The 22308-nt window shown below is 47.6% G+C and overlaps 1 protein-coding gene across 1 annotated transcript in view; it reads left to right on the forward strand.

Moving 5' to 3' along the window:
- Positions 1 to 22308, forward strand: part of ARHGAP17 (Rho GTPase activating protein 17) — a 77742-nt gene that overhangs the window by 30108 nt on the left and 25326 nt on the right. Inside the window, 10 exon segments of the mRNA XM_032460832.1 lie at positions 8 to 47; positions 3623 to 3727; positions 8283 to 8356; positions 10233 to 10344; positions 10600 to 10676; positions 12322 to 12433; positions 15129 to 15197; positions 15355 to 15436; positions 20237 to 20364; positions 21971 to 22082. Coding sequence (XP_032316723.1) covers positions 8 to 47; positions 3623 to 3727; positions 8283 to 8356; positions 10233 to 10344; positions 10600 to 10676; positions 12322 to 12433; positions 15129 to 15197; positions 15355 to 15436; positions 20237 to 20364; positions 21971 to 22082 — 911 coding nt within the window.

Genomic DNA, 22308 nt, shown 5'->3' on the forward strand with positions numbered 1-22308 from the left:
CCCACAGAGCCGAGAAAACAGAAGTCCTCAGTGAAGATCTGTTACAGGTAACAAAATAAAGACTTTCTGAAATGTTCTGTTTAAACAAACCAAAAAAAAAAAAAAAAAAAAATCCCATAGGTGAGAACTGAAGCTTCTGGTGCTTTGTTTTTTGTTTGTTTGTCTGTTTTTTGCCTGAAACAGAATTAGCACAGTTAGCATGGTTTTGAGCCGGAAAGAAAAGCAGTTGAATCTCACATGATAAAAAGGGATCTGAGACCTTGGTGGCATGTTATGAAGTTCCGACAGGACTAGTCCCGCATTCGAGTGCCAGGTGTTGGGGTGGGGCCTGGGGCGGGGCTTGGCTGACCCCATCAGCCCACTGGCACTCCAGCCTGGTCACGGTCCCGGGTTGGCTGCTGTGATGGTGCCCTTGAGGGGACAGGCTCCGCCAGCTGCAGCAGAGCTGGCTCCAACCTAGAGTTGGGATTTTTCGCTCCCTCTCGTGAACTCCAGCCTGTGGGGTCCTGGAGGACTCAGAGTCTCAGTGACAGCGACCAGATCTCTCAGAACCACCCAGGGGCCCTCGGGTGGCCTCACCTCATCAGGCCGGACTTCCCTCTCTGTAGGGGGGCGCCTTTCCCACTAGGAACCTTGGCCAGGGCCCCCCCATGCCTCCTCTCCAGAGGTCTCTCTAACTTTGGGGGTGAGAGTTCCTCCCCAAAGGGCCCAGACTCTTTATACTCTTCACTTCACCCAACCCTGCTCCATCCCCACCCGCACAGGACGCTTCTCAAAGGACAGGACCCCTTCCTTCACCCACACGTAGCCTGGGGTTTCTGTTCAGCCTGCTCACCTGTCTCCTTGCCTCTCAGCTGTGTAACCTGCCTCAGGTGTACCCCAGTGAGTCCTTGGAGACCAAAGACCTGCTCCCAGGTGACTTTTTGTCTCTTCCCATGGAGAGAAAGAGCTAGATAATTTAGAGAAACACTGCGCCCACCACCCCAGGCCGAAATAAACCTCTGAATTAGAACCACTGTCTGCAAGTAGAATATTTTAAGGCTTTTTTTTTTTTTCTCCTATTTTTGAAGACTTCAAGTTTTTAATCAAGGACTAGAAGGGTTTTGGAGGGGAAGGTATAGCTCAGTGGTAGAGCGTGTACTTAGTATGCACGAGGTCCTGGGTTCAATCCCAGTACAAATCAATCAGTCCATCAAATTTCCTCCCCCTCCAAAAAAAAAACTACAAAGGATTAGAAGGGTTTTTTTTTAAAGATTTATTAAAGAATCATAATCTTAAAAATTTTTTATTGAGGTATGGTTTATGTAGAATATTATATAAGTTTAAGAAGCAGATTCTTTAAAATAAATAAATAAATAAAAGAAGAAACAGGTTCTTAACATTATTTCCCTACTGGTCTTTATCAGATAGTTCAAGTCCATGGTCAGACCTTTAAAAATATCGTCTGGTCCAGTTGCACTAGGTTTTCCCATCAGCATTCTCCCTGCCACATCCCAGGTTAGTAACACGCGTTATCCCACTTAATCCTGGAAGCCCTAAGAGGAGGCCAGAAGGCCTTGCAGACGGGTGGAGGGTGGCAGAGATGGCGTGGGACTCGGGCAGCAAGTTCTTGTCCTTCTGCCCGGACATCCGCTGGGGCCCGAGGGCTTTGCTAGCTTCTAGGAGCTCCTACTTTTATGGCACAGATACTCCCTGTCCGCGGTCATTGTGACAGATGTCTCGCCGCTCTGACTTCTGTTGTTTTCAACCACAAACAAGGCACGTGATGGTTCAGGGTGCTGAGTCTGTGACCAGCCACCTGGATGCCCCTCCCACGTCTGCCCCGGACCAGCTTGGTGGCCTCAGGAGCTGATTTATACCCTCTCTGTGCCTCAGTTTCCACTTCTCGAAAAGGAGGGTAATTGCTGTATCCGCCCCACGGGGTGGGTAAGGGGGGCTCACAAGTGAAACGTGGTGAGCGCTGGGAACAGAGCCTGGCACGTAGTAAGTGCTAACGATTAGATATTTGTTGTCCTGGTTACCACTATCGCAAGCCACAGAGATGATTTTGTTTCTGGTGTGAAACTTCCCTTAACTTGCTCTGTGTTCTCCGGCCTCGTTTCTTGGGTCTCTGTTAGAGCAGCTCAGGAGGCTGCCTTATTATTTTGTTTGTACGGAGTTTCCCCAGGAGGCTGCGAATCCCAGGAGGGTGAGAACCGCAGATGATTTCCTGTTGTTCTTCTAATACCGTGTACAGGGATTCAGCATATACCCCTTGTTTTGACAAATATTAAGTGAACACCTTCCGTTTGTGGGCCAGGCAGTGATCTAGGCACTTGGAATAAATCAGTGAACAAAACAGGCCAAGGCCCTGTCCCTATGGACTTCCTCTTCCAGTGGAAATTGGAATCAAAATGAAATGAACTTTTGTGGGTTTTCTTCCCCCCCCCCTGCTTTTGTGGCAAATGAAGAAGGAATATTAGTTTTCCAGTTTTTAGAACTGGGTTGTTATAAGATTTGGAGCAAGTGATGTGGCTTCTGGTCCTAAACACATGTGCCTGCAGATCAGGGTCCCGGGAAGGGGCCTTGGATCTGGAGAAGGGCTGCTTGAGAAAAAGGCACAAAACCCTCTCATTGGGTAAAAGGGTTTGGGGGTAAAAATGTGTTCTGCTTTGAATTTGTTGATTTTTCTTTAAAATAGAAAGCATCCCTAAGGGCCTGCTCTCATTCTTGATGAGTCATCAGAATACACATTTTTGGCATTCCTTCCTGTAAAAAGCGGCTCTCTTTGCCATAAACAGCCACATCCCAGCGCTAATATTTTGGGAAGTTGATCATGATGTGTGGGTCCCCTCAGTCGGGTTTCTCACTGCTGGCTGTCAGTTATTCTGCCTTAGAGGTTTATTATTAAAAAAGAAAAACAAAACAAAACAAAAGCAAAGACAAAAAAAACCACCCCAAGCCCAATAAGGAATAATTTTGAGCACACTGATCTTGAGTTTCAGTCGTGGGTCATTTCTTTTGACTTTCTGTCTGATGCACCGTGTATGGAAGGCCCTACAGCCAGATGCAGGAGAGCCTGACTGTCCCTGTGGCTTTTCCACTTGGCAGTCGCTCTGGGTCCGGGCGTAGGCTGTTCATTTGCGGTTCTGCTGGTTGGAGCTGGGGCTTTGCCGGTGCTGTAGTGTGTTAACTTTGCCACCACTCACCCCTCCCCTTTGCACACAGATTCAGCCATTAAGGGATCTAAAGCCTCTAAAACCTCAGTGTAAAGGAAGTCAGGGGTTCTCAGCCAGGGGCGAGTTTGCCTTCTGAGGGGATATTTGACAACATCTGGGGGCATTTTCGGTTGTTGCACTGGAGGAGCTGGATGCCACTGGCATCTAGTGGGTAGAGACCAGAGATGATGCTGAAGATGCCAGTAATGCACAGGACAGCTGCCCACCACCCAGAATTATCCAGCCCAGTTGTCAGTAGTGAGAAGCCCTGGGGTAGGTGCATGGAAACCATCACCATTTACACCCAAGACCTGGAAAACTCGACCACAGGTTGCCCTTCCTGCCTCCATGCAGACACCACACGAGGAAGAGGCTGAGTCTGTTCGTGAACCCTGCCAACGGCTCGTTTGTCTTTGTTCTGTCAGATTGAGCGGCGCCTGGACACGGTGCGCTCCGTGTGTCACCACTCCCACAAGCGCCTGATGGCTTGCTTCCAGGGCCAGCACGGCACCGACGCCGAGAGGAGACACGTGAGTACTGGGTGGGTCCGTGTCTCTGGGAGGCTTCTCGCCCTGTATCGGTCCACTTTCCCTGAGCAGCATCAGCAGATCTGCCTGCAGATTTGTTTCTTAGATCCCCACTCACGCTCCTGATACCTGCCTGACCATAACACGCTTTTGTGCTTACATCATGGAGCCGAAAGCCCTGCTCACACTGAATTGTCTCCAGGGGCTTTTAAAGATTTGTCTTCCATCAAAGAATGGATATGTCAGTTAGGACTCCTTTGATGGCAAAAAGCTGAAAGCCTGTCTTAAATTGACTTAGAAAGTAGAATTTATTGGCTTACTGAGAAGTCCAGAAGTTGGGATGGACTTGAGGTAAGGCTCGGTCAGTCGAGCCTTTCCGTGATGTAACCAAAACCCCAGTTTTTTCCTTCTCTCCTTTTGGCTGTCTTCAGTGTCTGCTTTATCTTTCATGGTTACGAGTTGGCTACCAGCAGCTTCCGTGGGCTGCTCCACACAGGTGCACGTCCAGCAGGAGTAGAGAGCGTCTCTTCCGGTAGCTTTCTTAGTGGGGTGAGAAAACTTCTTTTTCCACACCCGTGGCAGGTAGAAATTTCTTCCCGTTGCCTTGATCTGCATGGAGTCACGTTCTCCGTTTCTGAACGTTTCCACCTCCTCAACACCCCGACCCGCACTAGCTACCAGGGGTAGGGGGTGAGGTTGGGTGAGAAGGTGGGATGTGTTGATCGACTTACACTGATCACTGCTCACCCCAGAGCATGGGCTGTGGTCCTACCTCCAGCTCATAGGCTTCACTGAGGCCAGGCTAGATCCTTAGGAGAACTTAGGGTGCTGCAGTAGACAGGAGGAAGAATGGGCCCTGGGAGAACAATCGAACGCCCACCCCGGGATACGTCTGCTCAGAGCATCCAGCCCCCTGTGTCCCACCGGCAGAGCATAGCAGTTTTGTTCATTCAGCAGTTTCGTCCTTAGTTTTACAAGTTCCTGGCTTATGAGCACACACTGCCCCTTAGAAGCCCATAAAACATTAAGGTGGGAGTTGCAGCAGCGTACAGGGAAGCTGTGACTTCCCACATTGCTTTGTTTGTCACCAGATGTCTCACGAGGAAGACCTGGTATGCAGATGACCTGTGTCACCCTTCTTTTGTATTTCCTACACTGCGTTTCTGGCCATCTTGACAACAGGGTTACTCCTCCCTTGCACGATACGTAGTTTTCCCACCACGATGTCTGTCTAAGCAGCGGAAGTTTGTAAACACCTGCGATTCCAGGAGCGTCTGCTGCAGGTCCTGTCCGTCAGAACCAGACTCGGTCTGCTGGTTCCGCCCCTGCTGCTCCCTCCCTTTCTCTTGCCACGGCTTCTGCTCTGCCTGCCCTTGTCGTGCTGTTTCCTGAGGTTCTGTCCTTCACCTCTTTATTCTCACAGTCACATTCCTTGGGCCACCCCTTCGGTTCTCATGGCTTCTAACTGATGTGTTTATTCAGGGACTTGTAAACCATTTTCAACCAAACAGAATACTTCCTCCCCTCGTTGTCTGTTTAAGTGTGAGTAACTAGTTCTTCCCTCTGTGTTGACTCTTAAATTCCTTCCACCCTATTATGCAAGCCAGAAACTGTAGGGTTATCTTATACTCCCTTTTATTTTATCCCCACCCTCCCATAGCTGCTGGATGAGCGAGTCCTGTGATTCCCTCTGTGAATATTTCTTGGATTCCTCACTTCCGCTCCATCTTTACCACCTTCGCCTTAATGAAGACTCGATTCCCTCTCACCTGGCCTGTCGCAGGTCACCTCTTGAGCTCCATTTCCTGCCTCTAATTTCCTTCTTTTCCAGCCTTTCTTCAACCTGATCACCAGAGTTGGTTTCTTGAAATACAAATTGATCCTGTCTTCCTTCTGCCTGGAAAAAAAAAAAAAAAAGTCTTAAGCTTAGCTGTGCTCAACCAGGATCAGAATTACACTCCTGGGGATATTTGGAAAAGTGTAGAGACTTTTCTGGTTGCCATCAGGTCTGGGGGACACTACTAGGTTTTGGAGGGTGGGGACCAGGATGCTGAACACTCTTCACTGCCTGGAGGGATAGCTGCACCCAAGGAAGTGTCCCATGGTGCGGGCAGTGCTCTGGTGGGGACACCGGCTGGTTCCCATCGCCTGGTTTAATGTCCAAGCTCTTTTTTTTTTTTTTAATTCAAGTATAGTTGATTTACAATATTATATTCATTTCAGGTGTACAACATCATGATCCAGTATTTTTTTTATAGATTATACTCCATTTAAAGTTATTAGAAAATATTGGCTGTCTTCTCTTTGCCGTACAAAATACCCCGAAGTCGGAGCTCTTTAGATGACGTAAACCCTTCACAATCTGCTTGCATTTCCCTCGTCAGTCTCAGTGTTGCCCACTTCCTGTTACTCATGCTATATGCCATCATCGTCACACAGTTATGTCTTGTTGGTCCTTTTGTCTGCTTTGAGACACAGCCCAGGTATTGCATGTATTCATTAAAACACAAATGCAGTATTTATCAAACACTCACTGTGTACAAGTGCCGGAGCTGTAAAAGAGTAAGATGTGGTGTCTGCCTTAAAAGGTGCTCACAGCCTGGTGGAGGAGGCTCCCCGCCCTGAAATGGTAATTATTAAACAACATGCTAAACAGAATGTGCACAGGGTATTGTGGGAGGACCAAGAATGGGCACCAAAGGAGGAGGGGGGAGGCAGGGAGGCTTCCTGGAGGCGGTGGTGGCCGAGCTGTAAAGGAGGAAAATGAGTGGCTGGTGATGGGTATATTCCAGGCAGCAGGGGCAAAGGTGCCTCATTTCTAAGACCCAGTGCCTTAGCCTGCCTTTTCCAACCTCAAACCAAAGCCCTCAAGACAGGGCTCTGGGGATGTTTACACTCTGCACGTGGGAAGAGGAGTCACCGTGAAAACAACAGACAACAGGTGACCACGAGAGGTCGGTTGTATGCAGAAAACCACAGCAGATCTCTAGGGCTCTAAAAAACAGAGGAGGAGCTTCCCAGAGGCCCCGCCTGCAGCTCCCATGCGAGCGAAGAGGCAAGAACTGGAAGGGACCCATAGAGCTCCAGAGCTGCAAAAAGTGTATTTCTCTTAATTACTGCCCTTATCCTACATTAACTTCCCTTAGAAAGGCTGCGTAACTAAAAGGTATCACTTACCCTCTATTTTGATCCAAGCTCACTGCCCGTTTTCACGTGTCTTCCTGGGCTGGAAGTGTGAGAGCCCAGGAGACGTGAAGCCTGTTATTTATTTATTGGAAAATAACTCAAGGAGGAGGAGAGATGGGTAAATATGTTTGTTGCTACTTATTGTTAAACTTCAGTGTGCTATTTTGCATGGGCTGTCCCATTTACACGGTCAAAATCCATGATAAGAGAAGATGAAGTGAGGTCTCTCCCAGCCCTGTTCCCGGGCTCCCCATGCCCCTCTCCAGGACCGCCAGTATTAGCAGCTTCTTGTACAGCTTTCAGGAGATACTCTACATGATAGAAGCAGGGACGGGCACACCTGTATCAGGTGCAGCCCTTGAAAGCAGGAAAAGCAGGAGACATGCCTGAGGTCGGGGCGGAGCAGTTCCCCCCAAGGTGGACCCTGGGTCTCTGACGTGAGTACCCTTTCTACTGGGAAGGCAAAATTACATGGAGTCCTGTAGCAGTGAAAGCATTTTTTGTTAGCAGATTATGGTGTTACAACCAACGCACTTGCTGCTTTCCAGGCCTCTGCTGCCCACATTCTGACATAAGCCATCAGCCGGTGGTGGACAGACTCTGAACCTGGGCTCGGGCCGTCGGTGCTGAGGTCTGGCTCTGTGCCCCCTCACTGGGGTGCCTGGTCATGCATGTGAGCCCCCTGGGCTTCATGTTGCTTGACTGCACAGTTAGAACAGTAATCAGATGACCCTTACAGTCATTTCCAGCTGAAAAACAAACCTCTGATAGGAAGTGAGTGGCTTCGTGCCTAAAAAGCCTTTTTTGTTATTTAGCTAGGTTTTTCCAGATCTTTAACGAGAGCTACGACTTTATGATTACAGCCAAATGAATAGCCAGTTTCAGAAAGAGTATTCTAGCTAGAGTTTTTGAAATTGAGCACTCCATTGCATTCATTTTTCATAATAATCAGAGAGCAAGGTCTATGTCTTAGGTCCCCAGTGCCTGGGACATAGTATGCCCTTGACTTATTAGTAATTATAATAATAGCAACAACCACAGTAATAATAGCTGTGAATGTTTATTGAGTCCTTATCACGTGGGAGGTACTGGACCTTGAATATCTCCTGTAGTTGCCAGGCAGCCCTGGGACCCTCGCACTGTTATCCCTAAATTCCAGGCATGAGGAAACTGACACAGAGGTTAAGACACACGACTCGTAACCTTTAAGACCAGAACCTGAACCCAGACAGACTGTCTCTTATGTGCAGTTTGCCTGGAGGAGAAACCAGTGACTGATAATCTGAAGCAGGTAACTGAGAACAGGGTATCATTTGTAATGGGAAGAAAAACAAAAAACAAAAAACAAAACTCATTGTCTTCTTCCTTCCAGAAAAAACTCCCTCTGACAGCTCTCGCTCAGAATATGATAGAAGCATCGACTCAGCTAGAAGACTCTCTCCTGGGGTAAGAGTTGGCCGCTTTCAGAAGGAGAACCAAGCGCCCCGCGGGTCAGTGGAAGTGGACAGCTGGGTGGGGTGCGTGGCAGCCACCCGTGTGACCACAGGGACCTGAGCATGATGCCATGGCTCGTTTGCCGGGAGAACAGCTCAGGCTCTGTGGGAGGCCGCTGGGATGCAGGAGAAGCTTCCTTTTAGTGGAAGCAAGGATGGATGATGCAAAGGGCTGCTAATGAAAGTAATTGATAGGGCCAATATTTATTCCCTGGATATAAAGAACTCAGTCCCTTCCCTGTTCCAGGTGTTTACTCAGATTTATAAGCCCTGACCAGTCCCTTCCTGTCCTTAAGAGTCACTTATTTTATTTAAAAAAAAAAAAAATTGGGGGGGTATTTAGGTACTTTTATTTTTTTTAATGGAGGTGCTGGGGATTGAACCCAGGACCTCGTTGATGCTAAGCACGCGCTCTACTAAGAGCTCTCTGTGCTCCCTCCCTGCTAAGAGTCACTTATTTTAAAGGCAATCACCATAATGTCCATGGAGGTTGTCTCAAAGTAGTATCCTTTCTGAATTATCTGGATTGTTTTTTCACAATGGGCATGTATTATATTAATACTTTAAAAATCTAATAATAAAGCTGTTTGCATTGTTAAGAAGGAAGGTTTTCCCTTCCTTGTACCTGCTTCTCCACGAGGCCAGTGTCCTTTGATCCAGTCTGCCCTCTCCTGCTGTAAGACGGGCCCTCCCTTCCCAGCCAGGTATATGGCCTTTGGACTTTTCAGCCTATTTCCCGAGGTCTGCCATGCTGTGTATCCTACAATTCTCCGTGGTTCTTGGAGGAGACAGTGGTTTCCTCTCACTCTGCACCCTTCCTTTGTCTTCTCTGTGCTCCCGTACTTGGGGGCACTGGCCTTGAGAGGAGGGGATGCGCGCCTGCATGCTGGCACCCCTCCCTCCAGCCTGGATGTGTTTCCGTGTTCATACTTCCTCCTCCTGCTGCCGACACCATCGCCACCCTGGTTGGCAGAGTGCTTGCCGTGTACCAGCACTGTTCTCAGTGCTTTTCCAGTAACAGCTCATTTAACCCTCGAGCCAACCTAGGAAGATGGGGAAGTAGTATTAACATCCCCATCTTACAGATGAGGAAATTGACAAACAGGGAGGGTGAGTAAATTGCCCAAGACCGCACGGCTGGCAAACAGCCACGCCTGCATCCACACTGGGGCAGCCTGGCACTAGAGGTCACTGTTCCTGCCTGCGGCACTGTGGCCACCTCAGGCCAGCACCACACACGTTTATTTATAATTTCAAAAGGACCTCACAGAGAACTGGAGGGGGAAGGGCAGAGACAGAGCCATTAAATTCTTTGCAGGTATACTTCGTGTGCCATCAACGGTAGTACGCTCCCAGGAAGGAAGAGGAACCACGAGTTTCATGTGACGCAGCCCTTAAGTGTTAGCCCACCGGCTCACTTGCCCAGTGGCAAACCAGCACTTGCTTTAACTCTGGAGCAAACACCGCGTAGGCTGGACTCACTGGCAGACAGAAAACAATATAGTATAATGAACTTTACCTATGATTTAAAAGATTTTTCAGGGTGCTTTTGAGAATACTTGATTTCACTTGACCCAAGGACCTAATCTTTCAGTGAGTTGTCACCCCACTGTTAACCCACATCCCACACACACAAAGTATACCTCAGATAGCCTTGTTCATTTTAAAGCACAAATCTGTGGACTCGCACTCTAAATTTAGAGTAGTTTTTCATTGTGTAGCACCCTAACGTGTTCCCATCGCTTGGCGAGCCGGGCTGGCTCGTGGTGGTAATCAGGTGCCAGATTTAACGGGCGTATGTTTGTTGTCGGGCGTCTTGTTTTTTAAAGGAAGATGCTGGAGACGTGTGGGGATGCTGAGAATCAGCTGGCTCTGGAACTCTCTCAGCACGAAGTCTTTATTGAGAAGGAGATAGTGGACCCTCTGTACGGCATAGCAGAGGTGGGTGCTTGGCTGGGGAGCCAAGACTGGTGGGGGCTGGGTGGTGAGTGGTTGTTCACTTATGTCTAAAATTTTAACAATAACCAAGGGCTTTGACTTACACTTCTTTTTGGAAATAAGGAAAGTTAAGTTGAGGGTACAAAATCCTTTGCCTAAGAGAAAAAGAAAATAGTAAGTAAATATTGCACTTTCAAATGTTAAACTGAAAACCTCAAAGCTCTTCTCGTTTGGTATGTGATTTGTTCTTCTTTCTAGGTGGACATTCCCAACATCCAGAAACAGAGGAAGCAGCTCGCCAAGTTGGTGTTAGACTGGGATTCGGTCAGAGCCAGGTAAGGTGAAGCTGCCAAAAATGACCAGTAATACAGTACCGTGTCACGTCCCCCCAGCCACCCCCACCATGGACGAGAGAAGGACCACTGGGTGGACAGAATGGAAGTCCTCACACATTCACACACTGGACCACAGCCTGAGACACAGCCTACTTACAGCTGCTTTCTGTCCTCCTCCTCCCAAGCGTGGCCATGGGATGACGGTAGAACACCCTGTTCCTAGTCTAACAACAATGAAAGGAGGCAGGAAAAAAAAAAAAGAAACCTAAGGAAGTGTATTTGGGGGAGAAGGGATGGTGGCAGGCAGGTCTAAGAGTGTTGCTCTTGATTCCAACACTGGAGTGTAGGAATAAATAGATCTGTGATCTTAACAGCTTCTAAGGGTCCCACTGGGTCGAAAAAGCCCATGTGGTTGTGATTATTTTTCACAATCGAGTAATGCTGTGCTGAAAAGGTAGGAACTAAGTAAAACCAAGTAACCATCCTGGAGGGCTGATGTCAGACGGCCCGTCTGGCCAGGCTCCAGCCTCAGCTCCATCCTTGAGAACATCTGTGTCAATGACTCATGAGAGGAGGAGCCAAAAGGGAGGGAGGCGCCGTGGGCCCCACCCTTTCTCATACCTTATCACGAGGCCCGAGGTCACACAGCTAATGAAGGTAGAGCTGAGCTTCAGACTGGAGCCCATCAGACTCATGCTCTCTGCATGGCCAGTTTTGCTTCATTCGATTTACGGAAGCCCTGCTGTGGAGGAGTGCGTCGCATGAGGAACGTGACGGAGGGCAGAGCAGAGCATTTTAGGGGCAATTCAGGTGTCTGGAAAGCCTGATAAGTTGCTAACATGGGTTTTCATGCTACATCTATATAATATCCATGTTTAAGTTTAAAGTGTTAGAACTTTCTGCATGGGCAGTCATGTCCCTGTTTAAACAGAAGGTCGAAACACCTTGAAAACCAAATAGAAATTGTCTTAGATTCGTATTTCCCATGTACCACCCTACTATTGCTATGCTATTATTGGTGGGGGGGATCCTTTTGACTTCCTATAAAGGGAATGTAAACATTCCACATCATGTTTCAGATTTGCTATAAGTATTGTCTTTGGAATATTAATTCTTACAAGTGATTTTAATTCTTAAAGTACGTTCATGGCTACATACTAGCGACGTGACTGAAGTTCTGGCTTTCACTTGCTGAGAGTAATCAAAGGTCAGGACAGTAGGAGGTGTTATAAGGGGTCTTTAAGAGCAGCAGCTGCCTCCCAGTGGCACAGGGAACATTCTAGATCAAAGCAAGACAACAAGGAGGTCATTCATGGCAAGAATCCCAAGACTGGACACTAGAGGAAAGGCGTTTCACGGATTGATTGCCAGCAGTGGAGTCTGTGTGAGACAAGATGTGGTGTCAGTTCTGCTCAGAGCAGAAGCTACTCCCAGCACTATGGGAGTCCTGTCATGGTGGGAAGCCGATGTCGCCTTTGCCTGTTTCCATTCTCAGAGGATAAACTTGCAGGCATCCCAGGTACTGATACCTGTCCCAGGGAGAATTGGTTTTGGGGAAGGAGTCTGTCTCCATCAGGTCCTTGACTCCATAAGGTTGAGCATGTACCGCTGATTCTCAGATAATGGCCACGCCTGTGCTTTGCAGGTGGAACCAGGCTCACAAATCTTCAGGAACCAACTTCCAGGGGCTTCCATCAAAAATAGATACCCTAAAGGAAGAGATGGATGAAGCTGGAAATAAAGTAGAACAGTGCAAGGTAGGAGAATTCCTTAGTAAATATGTACTTACACCAATCTTTTGGCTTTTGCAAATGACAGATGAAAGGTCAAATACTGCCAATTTTTTAATGTTTTACATAATTCCTATTAGAATTCCCTGAATGGTATTAAAGGTGGTTTTTATTTCCTTCTTCCTTCTCTATTTTTCCAAGACTCTACATTACTTAATAATCAGAATAAAATATTATTTTAAAAAAATTCAAGTATTTAAAATAAAGAATAGGGGAATAAAAAGTAAAACTATAGAAAAACATCATACATTTACAGCAATCAAAACAGTGCACGATGGGCACAAAAATAGATTCATGGAATAGTATAGGTTTTCTAGAATGGATGCTGTTATATTTACAAGTTGAATATATAGTAAAGGGGTCATCATATATCTGTAGAGAAGGGAAGGGTTTTTTTTGAAATGTTGCTTGGACAATTGGTTTGTAATTTGAGAGAAATGCTACTTTGTATCTCATAAATTAAATTCCAGACTAGGTGGTTAAGTGAACTCACTCTCTATGCATCTATCTGTGAAGGTTGATGTTTATTCCTAACGTTATTTGAGGTGGTAAAGAAACAGGCCTGTGGTGATTCTTAGGATCATTGCCTGAGACTTTTCTTCCTCTTAAACTATTCATCATTTTCCAAAAACGGTCTCTTTGTTCTACTAGATAGCATTAAGATGACTATATTTTAGTGTATTCAGATCATGCTATAATCCACTTTCCAAGATAGCAAACCTTGGACAGTTAACTGCAGTAAAATGACTTGTTTAAAATAATATAATGGGTAAGAATTCATACCAAACTCACAAAGTCGTGCCATACCCTTTATAAAGGTAATATTCACACAAATGCTTCTGATGAAAGTCTCACACTGGCTTATTTTTGTTCGGAAGAGCTGTAGCTTGGCCATATCATTTACCCAGCAGTCTTCTTCATATCTGGTCTAACCTTGATCTTGGCCATTGGCTACTTATTGGATATAAATTTGGCTGGAGATTTGGGGAGTCTGAACTGGTGCTCTATGGACTAGTGTCTGTTCTCTCACCTTCCACACCATGGCTTGTCAGACATTCAAATGGTGAAAACTTATGAAAATATTTTCTGTGTCCTTTCTCTTTATGGTAACTTCTGGATACTTTCCTGAGATTTAATTTCTGTTTCACTGATTCTCTCTTCAGCTGTGTCTGATCTGCTGTTTAACTAATTAACATTGAGTTTTGAATTTCATCGGCCATATTTTTCATTTTAAAGTTCTAATTCTTCAAGTCTGCCTTTTTTAATAGTGCATGATTCTTTTTCAGTATTGATTTTTTTAAAATGTTTTTAATCATTTATATGCACTTATTTTAAGTCTCTGTTACTTCTGTTTTCTGAAGTTCTCGGTGACAGTGGTGGGAGTTTCCTTTATGGTGGACTGTTGTGCAATTTTGCACTGTGAGCTCATTTTAAGAGGGACTTTATCTGTGGGACTTCTGGGGATTGGAAGTGAGTCTCCCAGAGAGTATTCCCAGTCCAGTAACCTTTCTCGGTTTGAGGGTTCCTGGATCACACATATAATAAATTCAGACTTCAAACCCTCATGAAAGCATGTCTATATATATTTATGAACTCTCAGGGAAATGTTTTACTTTTCCAGACCCAGAGCCCAACCCCAAACAGATAAACTCCCCAGAATTTCCATGCTCTGCTGAGAGCATAGTTTCTTAGGAATGTTATCTTTATGTGTGACATGTCTCATCTTCTCTCAGTGATGGCATCTCACCTCACCAGGCCCAAGGCTTCATTTTCTGTCCTTTGACCCCTCATGACTGCTAGACTCAAAACCTTGGCCAGAAGATTAGCACAGACCCACCCCAGGTCACCCCCAGCTTCTGCTCATGCCCGGCCTTTTCTTAATTTTTCTTTTCCTTTCTCTTTTTCTCCTTCTGTCTTTTTTTGGGGGGCAATTGGAGTGGGACTTCCTGAATTTACTTTGTTGCCTTCCCAGTTATTCTAAAAGAATGTTTGTTACTCCTAACTAGCATTTCATAAATGAGAGGGCCTTCATGTTAGTTTGTACAGCTTGATGCTAATGACAGAAGGCAGTACATTTAAAATATATATATGTGTATATATGAAATTTTTATATATATGTATATGACAATGGGAAATATGCATATATCCAATTGCCCAATCTATCTCTTTCACACAGGTTATTTAATTTTTATGTAAGTAATTCATTTACATTTAATTCAGATATCAGAAGTATAAAACAATATATAATTAGACATTAGGAAGACAGGGGACTGTCCATTGCTCCCAACAGGTAAGCACTGTTAGTGATTCTTGCTTTTTCTTCTAGGGGTCTTTTTTTATACAGATAATGGCAATAAAAGTATTTCCTTTCCTTTTTTTACCCAGATAGGAACATACCATAGCATAAGTGGTGCTCTGCGCTTCTTAACAAGGCATATTAACAGTAGACCTTGGAGCGCTCTCTGCATCCATCCACAATAAGCTTGCTTACTTTTCCATCATCCCAGTATGTGATCGCACCAGTCACTGATGGCCATTTCATCTGCGGCCGTTTCATCCCGTTTTGCTCTAGGACTAGGCGCTCACGGAGGTTAATTCTCAGGTGTCCCTTTCTTTCGCCTCTTTTTCCTTCAGTGACATATCTTCTCTCCCACTCACCCAGGATCAGCTTGCAGCAGACATGTACAACTTCATGGCCAAAGAAGGGGAGTACGGCCAGTTCTTCGTGACGGTAAGCACTTTGCCCTGACGGGATGGTAAAGCATTGTAAAGTTGAGCCATTTTAGCTTTTTTGCAAAAGATGTCATTTTTGGTTTTGCTCAGCCATTGTGTGTGTGTCCATCCGATGCTAACGTTACTTTTGTTTTTGAATGTGGGTCTGTTCTCAGTTATTAGAAGCCCAAGCAGATTACCATAGAAAAGCATTAGCAGTCTTAGAAAAGGCCCTTCCCGAATTGCGAGCCCATCAAGGTAATGTAACCTGTGTGCTGGCCTGATGCCTCCTTCTCGCCTCTGCCACTTCTGCCTCTGTTCTTCTTCACCCCGACTCCTTTGCATGCGTTTCCTTTGGATAAAGCCGCTCTGCCCAGGCAGGCACTGTTTCCCAGCATACTTCCATCTTCCCTTGCTGCATTCTCTAATTTCTCCCAAACCCAAATTAACACACTAATGGACCATTTGCAGTTCTTCTGACATCTTCAGTTGAAGAGAAGGCTGCACCCTTTGGGGAGTGCCTGTCTTTTTTTTTTTTTTTTTCTCTCTCTCTCTCTTCTAAATAGGCTCGAAAAATTCTAGCCTCTGATTATCTTTTCCCAAATCAGTTATTTATTCCAGAGGGCTTTATTTCTAGCCCTGTGTCTCCAAGAGCATACATTCGTGGGAAAATATTTCAGACTGAGCACCTGCCACCCCATCATCAGGCATATAGTCAGGATGATTGGACCGTCAGACCACGGCCACCTCTCTCAAATCTCTCCTCTGTCCTTACACTTGCTTTTGTTTGTATCAGTACTCCGTCTGCCCACCATGTTCAAGCACATTGCAGATCCTACTCTCAAGTTATGAGTGGACTGAACTTTCCCCCAGTGTTTGCTTTTAAACTGAACCTTAACCCCTTTGATTCTAATTCTCTCTGATTTGTCATGAGAGCATCCATCAGCAGAGATCAGTAAATGTCGTGGAGGCAGGAAATTGCTCTGTCATCCTTGGACGTGTTGCAGTAGTTTGCTAACAGTGTAGCCCCCACATCTGGCGCTTAGGTGCACCCGGCAGAGCCACTGGTCTTGAGCCGAAAGAGGATCAGCCAAGTGCCGAGTTCAACAACTCTGTGATCAGGAAAGAGTGAGCACGTGTGAGGGCGGGAGTGGCCCCCTCCAGAATGCCACTTCTCCCCTAGATTGCAGGAGATTCCCAACAGGCTGTGGCTTTGTGCCTGAAAGTTTTTAGATTTTGGAATTGGAAAATTCTGTGTCTTGAGCGGCCCCTTAGCCAGCTCTTCAGCCATCTCGAGTGCAGGGGGTCTGAGTTACTGGGCCATTCTCCCTTACGTTCCCAAGTGACCCCATTTCCAGGTTCGTGGATAATGGGGTTGAGTCACGGTGCAAAGGAATGAAACTGCTGGAAAACGTTCAGCCTGCAGGGGCCCGACCCTTGCTGGACACGTTCAGGGCACCGGGAGCCTGTGTTTATGGGATACCTTCTGGGAGCAGGGCCCTGCAGAGGACAAAGTAGTAAACATCGCCATCCTAGCCTTTGCATGGCTTCAAGTCTGGTTTGGAAGAGTTGACTAACAAGCACAAAAAAGAGATTTTTTTAACAGCACCCCTACATTTTCTTTTTTTTAAACTCTTATTCTATTTTTTCCCCAAGACTGTTTTCCCTAGAGAAGTATGTCACTCATGGGGCACAGGCAGGGGCAGGGAAGAGGCTGAGGATGGGACAAGGAAAGCTGGCACGTGAGGGGACGGGCAGCGAAGGAAAGGAGATTCTTCTTTCCTCCTAAAGGTGCCGCCTGCACCCAAGCCTTGGCTTTCAACGCCGTCCCCCTCCGCCTGTCCTCGGTTCTGTCTCTTACCTTCGTCCTGTCTTCCCCTTCTCCTCTGTTTTCAGAAGACTCAGAGTGTCCTCATGATAGGAAAAAAAGCCTGACCCTCTGCCCCCCGGGCCCCACACACCCCGACCGCACACTTACGGCCTTTATCCGGTACCAGCCTGTCCTCCACGGGGGCCTCATTACAGCGCTTTCTCCTTCATTTTTCTTGTAGGCTCTGTGAGTGACCGATTTCTCCCGGCCGCCTCTGTTTTCTAACCACCTTCCCACCTTGCAGTCTGGTTTCTACTCCCAATCACTCTGCTCTTAAAAAAAAAAAAACAACAGAAAAAACCACTGCAAGTCCCCTATGGACAGATGATTCTGAGTTGTCGGATTCTTGGATGTGACGTGGCCGAAGCCGTCCCTTCCTTGCTAATTTTTTCCCCTCATTTCACTTGATTGTTTTCCGTCATTGCTGGGGCTCTGTTTTCTCCATTTCTGTCCCCGGGAGTCAAGCCTTTTCTGCGATCCAGACCTTGCTTCTGTGTTCTCTCCCTCGCTCCCTCCCTCCCCGACATTTTCTCTCAAAATCCCTCCGTTTTGATGGCTTCACCTCTCACCTGCATCCTAATCTTCACAGCCTCCGTGTCAGCTCCCTTTGAGAACTGTCACCTTAAACTCACTGTAGCAAGCTGACTCTCCCCCACCCCCGCTGTCCTCTCCTCCCGCCCTGTCTCCTGGGTCCCTCCTTTCTCCAGACAATCCAGGTTTCAAACTTGGAGCCATCTTTTCCTTCCTCTCTGATCCCCTCTCACTGGGTTCTGTCCATTTTTCCGTCTGCTGTACCTTCCTCTCACCCCCACTGTCCCACTCGATTCCATGACCTGTCGCCTCGTATATGAGCTGTGGGATAAAGTGTAAATTTTCAGACTCAGGGTCCCTGGTCTTTTCTCAGCCTACGTGTTCTTGGACTTTTTAATTCTTGTCCATCTTCTAAGACCTTCGCCAAGTTCCCCTCCTTTGAGAAGCCTTCTCTGACAACTGAAGCCAACAGTGAACACTTTCATCTCCTGAATTGCCGTAGTGTGGATGGTCTACACCAGAAGTCGCAAACAGCCATATCTCATTTAAAAAAAATTTTTTTTTTCCCAACGAATTGCCATGATTTAAAAACCAGACTCTTTCACATAACAGTCCTAATTCCCGGCTTCTCTTGAAAATTCAGAAGATCTGGTGACGCTGGATGTGCTTTCCTGCCCGGCGACATGGGTCTGGCCCCGGGAGCAGCTGCTGCCTTTTCAGCAGACCACGCGCTCCCTTCCCGGATCCGGCACTAGCGGGGCCGTGTGGCCCCTGCACACGACTGAGTTTGCGACCCTCGTCTATACCATTTTCCTGCCATGATTTCGCAGACATGTCATGTCCTGTTAATTACTGTTGTGTGTTTACATGTGTGTCTTGTATTTTCTCCACAATTAGATGGCTCTCATCCTGAGGTGGGAGAGGTTTCTGTGAACTTTGGGTGCCCACTGCAGGGCCTGGTCTGTTGTTTAAGAGGCCAGCCCCTACGGTGAGGTTTGCCTCCAGAGTGGTCTTGAGGTCAGCGGCTCTCACATCCACCCTCCGCCAACATCACACTAAGGTGGGGGGGTGGGACGCACCTTTCAGTGTTTACTAGAAAGTTCCAGGAGAGGTCTGGAGGGCGCCTACCTCTCAGCATTGCAGGGCCGGGCATGTGGAGGTGATGGCAGGTGTCATTTGCAGAGCTCCCTCAAGTGATTCTGAAGTATCCCCCCACCCGGGGAAGGGTCAGCTGGCCCTTTTCTACCTGTGTGGAGAATCATTGCTTTAGATAAAAGGGACAAAGTATTCATGGTAAGATCTGGCCTGTGAGAGGACCCAGAGTCCCAGAGCTCTGTCTTCCTGGAAGAGCCAGGCCCTGGATGCTTTTTCTGTTAGGAATTCCACTGACCAGGGCCAGGGCCGAGGCTGGAGATGAGGGGCCTCCCAAGTAGCTCTGAGGGCATGATCTGTCCACTGCCCCTTGCCCCCTCACCCCTTTCTTTACCCTTTACCCCACTTGCTCCTCCTGTCAATTTCTGACTTCTCACAAGCGCCCTGGTCTGCGGATCTGTAGGATTTCACGTCCCTTCCTTCCCCCTGTGCTGGTCCAGTGACGGCCCCGCCTGCTGTTATGTGCATGTCAGTGTCAGAGGACATGCTAGGACAGCATCACCTACTTCAAATCCGGGATTCAGATAGCGAAGTGGCTGAAGGACACGTGTCCACCAACAGTGGTGCTGAAGACACGAGCCCTTCCTGTCTCTGGAAAGGACCAGGTGTCCCCAGGGGAGCACTTCCACTGACCGGTTTCCCTCTTTGGCTCCTGTGTGCTTCTCAGCAGGTGCCAGGTCCCCACACCCACCCAGGCAGGCTGAGCCCAACCATACACTTCTTACTGCGACCCCGTACATCCATTTCCTAAATTCCTGTTTCTGTTTTACTGCTTTCCTGTATGTCTTTCTGCTGAGCTGCCTCAAATCCTTTGTGGGACGAAGCAGAGCGTATGATGGGAAAGTCATGCACAGTATTGCTTTACTGCGTCGGTCCAGCCTTCAGCCTAAGCTGCATTGGGGCTGCATCCTCTCCTACTCAGGCTCTTTTGGACCATTGGGGATACGGGGCTCGGAAGCACTGCATGTCCTGGAGATGTTGCTTTTAGTAAGAGCTCACTTGGCCATCTCCATGGTCCTGTGTGACAATGCTTGGCTGGTGTTTAAAATTTTTAAGAAATTATTTCTTTTTCTAATTGAAGGAGTCGATTTCTTGTCCTCTAGGTAGAAAGCCAGTGCTGCTTTGCATGGCTAGGGTGAATTTTTCAGTGGAAGCAGTGCGCTCAGGTGGACCGGGGTTTTAGCGCCAAGCAGCCCACCTGGCCAGGGATTAATGGAAGTGATGCGGGGGCAGGGGCACCATCGCAGCTCCTGCTGGGCTTCTGGCGGGGGGGGGGGGGGGGGGCACGTGGGCGTGTTCAGGGATCTGCTCCAAAGGTCACCTCCCTAGCCTGGCACATATTTTGTGCTCTCGTTAATGATAAATAACAGATAGAACAGATGTTTCCCATTTTCCCAAAGCCTCGGCTACAGGCTGCTTAAAAAAAATCCCTGTTGGTAGTCTGGAGAAGGAACTTGGTGATGCCTCAAGGCTGGAGTCTCTTACTGAATGGCTTGCTGCTCTAGATAAGTGGGCGGAAAAGCCCGCCTTCGGGACGCCTTTGGAAGAGCACCTGAAGCGGAGCGGGCGCGAGATCGCGCTGCCCATCGAGGCCTGCGTCATGCTGCTCCTGGAGACCGGGATGAAGGAGGAGGTGAGGGGCGGGGAGGAGGAGCGAGGGGGCGGGGCAAGGGGGACAGGGGGCGGGGCTGAGGAGGGGGAGGGACATGGGAGAGGGGCGGGGAGGCGCCGGCCAGCGGGGTGGCCCTGGTGCCCCGTCTGTGCCCCGTCTCCGCCCCGAGCACCGACTAGACCACATCGTCACGTCGGGGCTGTGTAGACCCGTGGCTCTCAAACTGCGTTCACCGTGATCATGTTTTACACTGAGACCCCGTCCGTTTTCCCTATTGTAGACGCTGTAAATGAAACCGAGAACAGTGGTTACCTCGCCTACCTGCAGTACATGCTGCCTTTTTTTCCTTTTGTCCCATTTGTTTCATGTTAAACACTGGTTATGATTTGTGAAAATGAATTCTATGATGCACTGGTGAACCAGGGCTGCCGGGAGCTTTAGTGTCTGATAGCAAGGATCTTACATTTGCGTAGTGCTGTACAGTGGGGCTGGGGACAGGTATTTATATACTTCTTAAAATGAAATCCTTACCCAGAAAACCCCGTGAACCAAGCAGGGTGGGTCTCATTACTCTCCCTGTGTAGATGAGGGATTCAGCTCGCAGGGAATTCGTGCTGGAGCAGAGCCAGGATCAAAACATGAGTCTTTTTTTTCTTCCTTTTAAAAACTTTTTATTGAAGTATAAGGTCTGTATAGAAAAGTGCGTGTATCATAAGTGACCAGCTTGATACATTTTCACCATCCGAACCCCACCCATGTACTCAGCACTCAGACCAAGAACCCCCCACCCCAGGAGCCTTCCTTGCATTTCCTTCCAGTCACTGCCCCAACCCCAACCCAAGTCAATGTGGCCCCAAACTCCTAATAGTCTACATTAGTGCGTCCCAGGGCCAGTTTCTCCACCCTCCCCATCCCCTCCCCACCCCTCACCCCTGGACATTTGGAAACATTTTTGATTGTCACAACTTAGGGGCAGGGGGAGGACTTTCTACTGTATATCTAAGGAGTAGACACCAGGGATGCTTCTAAACATCCTTCAGTGCACAGGACAGCTTCACAGCAAAGAATTACCTGGCCCAAAATGTCAGTGCTGTTGAGGGTGGGAAGCCCTGCCTAGATGAGTTTTGCTTAAAACCCAAATCTTACAGCTCCTGGTCCTCTGTCTTCCTAGGCCCACCTCTCTTGGTTGACCTTTCATCTGTTTTTCTCTAAGTAACATTTCGGGCAGTGAAAGTGACCAGTAGCCAAGTCTAACAATTTTTCTCGAGATGTCACTTTTTTAAAAAATTCCTAAATTGAGAAAAGCTATATAGCAGTGAATCCTGTGGAAATAGAAAATATTGCTTCTCAATAGATTTCTAATAGTCAGGGATATTTTAGCAATGCGACAGGGCACAAGCTAGCACTGATTAAAAATGGACTGCTCTCTGCCTGCCCCTCGGCCCAGGGAAGTAGCCAGGCCCTCCTCGATCCTGGCTCCCCTAGAAGAGCTGTGCTGGGGTTGGGGGTGGGCGGGCAGAGGGCTCTTCCAGCAGATCGTTACTGCATTCGTGCGTTTGTTCATTCATTCGTTGGTTCAGGGTGAGGCTCACAACTTGAACTTGATGCTCATGGCTTCTGTCCTCAGGGCCTTTTCCGAATTGGGGCTGGGGCCTCCAAATTAAAGAAACTGAAAGCTGCTTTAGACTGTTCTACTTCTCACCTGGATGAGTTCTACTCAGACCCCCACGCTGTAGCAGGTGAGCTGCGAGTTGTCGCCCTGGAGGTGGGGGGTGAACCCTGTCTCAAATCATCACTTAAAGATGCAACTTTAAGTGACAGATAAAACTGCAGTGGTCTCCTTATAGGTCTAAGTGACTAAAGCGAAATGACAAATACAACTGAAAAGCTTGTGTATGTACACTTACACTGCACATATCTTTTCCATTCCTGTTTTTTGGGTTTTGTTTTAATTTGATTTCCTGA

This window comes from Camelus ferus, chromosome 18 (assembly GCF_009834535.1).
Source record: "Camelus ferus isolate YT-003-E chromosome 18, BCGSAC_Cfer_1.0, whole genome shotgun sequence".
In the NCBI taxonomy this organism is placed as follows: Eukaryota; Metazoa; Chordata; class Mammalia; order Artiodactyla; family Camelidae; genus Camelus; species Camelus ferus.